At 43.2% G+C, this 5,772-nt stretch overlaps 1 protein-coding gene across 2 annotated transcripts in view; it reads left to right on the forward strand.

Annotated features, from left to right (window-relative positions):
• sgcd (sarcoglycan, delta (dystrophin-associated glycoprotein)) overlaps positions 1–4,611 on the forward strand; it is a 202,888-nt gene extending 198,277 nt beyond the window's left edge. For both annotated transcript variants that reach the window (XM_017432744.3, XM_017432743.3), the window contains one exon: positions 42–4,611. In XM_017432744.3, the coding sequence (XP_017288233.1) occupies positions 42–227 (186 nt within the window). In that variant the 3' untranslated portion in view covers positions 228–4,611. The remainder of the gene's footprint in view (positions 1–41) is intronic.
• The last annotated feature ends 1,161 nt before the right edge of the window (positions 4,612–5,772 follow it).

Genomic DNA, 5,772 nt, shown 5'->3' on the forward strand with positions numbered 1-5,772 from the left:
GTCTGTCCGTCCCCATCCCTGTCCCCACCCCCCCACCGCAGATCTTTCTGGACGCTCGGAGGATCCGTCTGATGAGGCTGCCGGAGGGGAAAGCCTCCACCAGCTCCTCGTCCTCAGGGACCAGGCAGACTGTCTACGAGGTTTGCGTTTGTCCCAACGGGAGGCTGTTCCTGTCCCAGGCCGGCGCCGGTCCCACCTGCCAGATCAACAACAGCGTCTGCCTCTAGGACTCATTTCTACAACTATAAATAGGAAACTGTAAACGGAGAGATGAGACGAGCAGATGCCTCCGGAGCCGAGAGACGGACGTCCGAACCCGACACCGAAACTCAACTGATGTGTTTAAAAGGACAACTTTGACTTGCGGCTGCTGACAGGTGCCAAAAGTCCAACTCCAACATGTTTTCCTCCCTCAGAGACTCAGATTTGAACAGCTTTTTAACCCAGAAAGGAACCTTTAGCTTCTTCATATTGAAAACAAGCCGACAGACTGCTCCACGCCGTGTTAGTGTTGGTGATTTATCGGCGACCACACGGTTCCTGCAGACACATTTACACTCAGTACAATCACAGCAACACAATATTTGCTCCTGGCAGACGTGGAGGAAAACCTCCAGAGATTTACTGTAAAAGACAATGATCTGTTCCCTTTTTTCCTCGAGCGTTTCAGTAGCAGAACCGCTGGGGTGATCACCGCCGCCGAGCCGGCCTCGTTTCATCTCCTCCTCGCCGCGGCACATCGTTTATTTTTAGGGCTTTATTACACAAAACTGTCCCCCAAAGACAAAGTATAAGCAGCAAATGATGACCGTTCTTAGCCGCATCTGCTCTTGGATTAATTTAGAGTCGCAGACATTTTTGTGGTTTCTACAGTGGCCAGGAGGGCTCAGCCCACTCAGTTCGCTCTGCTGAACGAACCTAAAAACACCTGGATGATAATTCATCTTCCTGGACTCGTTACGTATTTTTGTAGGAAACCGTTTGTTCAATAGTTGATTAGCCGCCGTCGTGTCGAGTTTCAGCTGCTGCTACGGACAAAAACAGGCGAAACAGGCATCAGGATCGTTTATTTTTTCCTTTTTCTTCAACTCGTCGCCTCAGACTACAGAGGTTGACAGAAACGTCGAGCGAATCACGACAGCAGGTCGTTGAGTTCACCGCGCTAACTCTTGTAGCTTGTTGCAAACGCTGGTTTTAAAAACACCTTAAAGACACCGGAGGGCATCGCTCCTCTGGACCGAAACGTTAAAACAGCCGACGTCTGTTTAATGAGACGCTTCAGAGGATTTCCTCCTCCGGATGATGCGTTTCTGACCCTCAGTAATCAGGGAGGGGAGGGAGGAAAATAATCTGCAGGAAACCCAACGTCTCATGAAGAGGAATTTAAACCTCTGTGGGTTTTTTATCTTTAATACCACAGATTGACTCTTTTTTTACTGTGAGGATTTATTCCTGAGGTTTTTACCTGCTGAGAATAACTGATGAGCTAACGGCTAGTCTGAACGGGGTCGACGTGGATCGGTACTGATTTAAAACTCATAACGGTCCACGTGAACCAAGTTTATAAACTTCAGTTTCTCTTCGTACAATTTATTTACAAAGAATAGTTTTTTTAAAGTGTAATCGATGGCAGCAGCAGCCAGCTGTAGCATTTCCTGTTCAGCACGTCCTGCAGGAAAACGGTCATATTTGTATGTCAGGGTTTGCATGAAGAACTTCTCAGCCGTTCATTCAATCTTAGAAACTTTTACGTCGCTGTCAGATTTTACGCCCGGAAGTGCTACAGCTAGCTGCTGCTGCTTCTGTTTGTAAGATTTCTGTGTGAAGAGAAACTCTCTTCAATCATTTAAATCATTTTTTCTGAACTTCCGGTCATCTCACTAGCATTAAAAATCAAATCCGTTGCGTCCACTGATTTTAAAAACCAACTTTTATTTTGAAAATCAAAACCCACTCCAGATTTCAACCACTGAGCTGATAAAACCTTCAGGATTTCTCTTTTTTAACTCGAACACAAACTAAACCCAACCGTCCTGACAGAAGATCGAACCCTTTTCCCTTTTTTATTTAAAACCTCGAATAAAAAACTCTTATTTTTTCAGCAGCTGGGACCTCGGCGGTGATCACCCTTCTCGTTTCTCGCACTGAGACTTTTTATAAAAAAGATAAAACTCAATAAAGCGGGCCACTCTGTTGAAGGAGGGGAACTGTGCCTTACGTCGAAGAAGCACATCAGACGGACTTTCTTTGGCATCGATGATCTGATTTTTAGTTTGGTTTCATCCGACTCACAAACCTTTTTCCTTCTGTGTGAATGCAAAGACCTTCAGCCGAAAACCTGACTCTTCAAACAGACGTCGGTTTTCTTTTAGTCGTTTTGCTTTTCATGATGAAATATTGTGTTAAAAGTGTGATTTTAAATAACGAGCATGAGATCCTGTGGAGCGAGACGTCTCATTTTAAACAGTCTACTCGACTCCATTCAGATGGTTTTAACAAAAGTGCTGCAGTACTCGTGCAGCTCCACTAGGGGGCGAGGACGTCCACATCAACTTTTCCAAACTAAAACTATTAAACACGTTTTATCTTTTGTTTAAAACACAGAAACTACAGATGTAAAGAGACGTTTACGCCTCAGTTAGACGTATTTTTATTTTATTTACGTAAAGTGAAGATGGCGCCGTGGACAAAAACTTCCATTTTTTCTTTTTGAACCCCAACATGTTTGTGTTTCTGCATCTGAACCGATAAACCACAGGTCAAACTAATTTAGACGTGTTCCTGCTTTAAATGTGGACGTGTTTCTGGAGAACCCGATGATTAAACCGTTTGGATCAGGTGTGTCGGAGCAGAAACACCTAAAACCTGCAGGACAGTGGCGCCTCGAGGCCAGGAGTCTGACCCCCTGATATAAACAGTTTAATTATCCCTTCTTTAAAGATGTCGAGGGATCCGGAAGAAGAACTCCGAAGGTGTGAACAGAATTAAGGTCCTCCGACGTCCAGCAGGCGGTTCTGGTTGGAGACCCTAAAAATGGAACCTGTTTGGTTTCTTCCTCTCAGGACTCCACAGAATGTGTTGTTTCCACCACAGGAGGGTTCAACGTCATTTCGGGTTGACCCTCTGCTGACCTCTGTCCTAATTTGAGGACAGTCCACCTATAAACCATGTCCGTCTTACAAACTGGTGTCCAGAAGACGGATTTTCTCTGACTGATCAGAACCTTTTCCAACCTGAAGCTCCTTCATTTAAAGCCTGAGGCGTTACGGAGGGTTGAAGTCAACCAGCTGCTGTTACGGTTTGGTTTCAGCATAAAGTCTCGGAACGGACAAACTAACTTGGAATTATATTTATGATAAACGTTAAATTCACCAGATTAACACGTTCTGCCTGAAAACACAATAAAACTTTTCTGATTGGAGGAAAAATTCGTTTTCTGAAGATGTTTCGCTTCCAGAGGATTTGTAATCAGATCGATCCGCCGGCATCTCTGTTCACACCTCGGAGCAGAAACCCTAATGACCCTCAGGAGGGAGGGGAGGGAGAGGCATCTGCACGAAATTTTAAAAGCTTCTTGATTGAGAAGCAAAACGTCTTCAGTAAAACAAAAGTTAAAAGTTAGCTTTTAAAGCTCCGTCAGCGCACCGCCTCAGTTATTAACCCTTTCAGGAGAGAATTAAAGGCCGAAGAATCAGGTTTAAAAAGTGGATTAAATTTATGTTAATCTGCAGAAAAACTGTCTTCATGTTTGTTTCTGCCTGACAGAAGCTGCGAGAAGCTCCAGATTTCCAACAGATTTTAAAAATACTTAAAAAGCTTTTTGTTTTTCTTCAAAGCGTGGTGTGGGCGGGGCTAAAAACTGATGAATGAAACCGAGGTTTTAACTTGTGAAGCATTTATTTTACCTTTAATCCTTTTCTAAAGTCAGGTCTGAACTGCTGTCACTGTATATTTCACCAACATCTCAACCTGTCGGATGTTTTTGTTCTTTTCAATCCGTGTGAAATGAGATAAACGTTGTTTGATACGACTGTAAATAATATTCACGTCACTGCGTTAGGCAAACACTGACGAGGGGGAAGCGTCTTCAGTACCTTTTATGTACTTCAGTGTTTTTATACGGACAGCAGGTGTTTCCTGGCTCGGCGTGTACAGCGGCGTCTGAACGAGCGCCGTTTCAGCTGTTTTGTTTGCACTGAGTTCAGATGTTTCTCCCAAACTCAACCCTGCTTTTTGTTTCTGTTCTGGCGTCGGGGCCGAGGTCTTTGCATTCTCTCTCAGTGTGCTGTGTGTAAATTTGCGCTTGTGTGAGTTTTTCTTTGGTCGTAGGAACCAGCAGGAGGGTTGAGGGTCGCTTGATTCGACCTTAAATTCATGAGAAAAATGAAATCTGTTCATCTTACTTTGAACTAAAACACGACTAAATGAACAAACTTGAAATGATCCAAAACTCAAAGTTTGGCCCTGTTTCCTGCGGCTCCCCCAGCCCTGCTGAACGCTCGGTACCTTCCTCTGAATTACGTCTTTTTTTTGTCATTCTTCAGTCAGAAACTGCCGTTCATGGAGTCATTTTCAAGGATGCCAAAATAAAAAGGCGTTGTTTGAACTGGTCGGAGTGGTCACTGGGTTCTTTCTAAGAAAACCTGAATCTCACCGAGCTGCGACTGTTGGCGATGGAAAATTCATTTGTTTGTTTCCATGGAGGGGCGGGGCTTAAGTTATACTGGAACCAGCCACTAGGGGGCACTTATCTACTGTTGCTTCAACTTCCAGGTTTTGCTCCAGTCTTTAGTTATAATATATTGATGCTTAAAACGCATTTCAGACGAGTTTCTGCCTCCCAACATAACTCTTTTAACGAACCTTCTTCAGCCGTGTGACTCAGGCGAAAACCTTCTCTGAACGTTGTGGAATATTTTTTAAACTCCTGAGAATTACGTTTGCATTTTTGTCGCCAACAGTCACAGTCCAGTCAGAGCTTCAGAGTAAAAAAACCCAAAAAGTTGTAAAACCAGCTGCAGTTTCATGTATTTATTGTTTTCTTCTCCAAAATAGACGGAAAAGAAGCTGACAGGATCACAGGTGAGTGATGTTAAAGTATAAAACACACCAGGGCGGCTAATTACCGTTGGCATGTGACAAACTGGCTATATTAGCTAACGACTGTTATTATTGTTGGCTAATTTCTGCTTTTTGTCAGAAACATTAAAAAAGAAAAAGGGGTTTTCTCTGTTAACTTCCTTTACTGTAGAAGAAGAAACCAGTTTGTTCCATCGAGGAGTCAACTGGAACTCGTCCTCAAGTTGGGTTTTATTTCTTCCCTTTTATTATTATTATTATTATTATTATTTATTATGCACCAAGGCCTCAAATTAAAACACATTGCATTTGTGTTAAACATAAAAACTGTGGGAAGAATCAACTCTTTAACATTCAGATGCATCTTTATTCGTGGTGCTGGCAGATTCTAGCTGAGCTCAGGTTTGGCACAACAAAAACAACAAAAGAAGCAAATATTTGAGTTTTAAAATCAGTCAGTGGTCCGTCCAGTCCAGAGTTCACAAACCTGACGGAAAATTGCTGCTCCTGGTTTTATTTTCCTCATTATGTCTGCACCTCAGCGTTTAAATGACACTTTAATTTTGGAGATAAAATCTATTTTAGACACGACTCACGAATCAATAAGTTGAAGAATTACGCACCCTTCCAGCTGCCGTTCATGGTCCCGGCTGATAAATGGGAGCAGAAAGTGGAGCGGCAGACATCTTTGTT

The sequence above is a fragment of the Kryptolebias marmoratus genome, linkage group LG13 (genome assembly GCF_001649575.2).
Source record: "Kryptolebias marmoratus isolate JLee-2015 linkage group LG13, ASM164957v2, whole genome shotgun sequence".
NCBI lineage: Eukaryota > Metazoa > Chordata > Actinopteri > Cyprinodontiformes > Rivulidae > Kryptolebias > Kryptolebias marmoratus.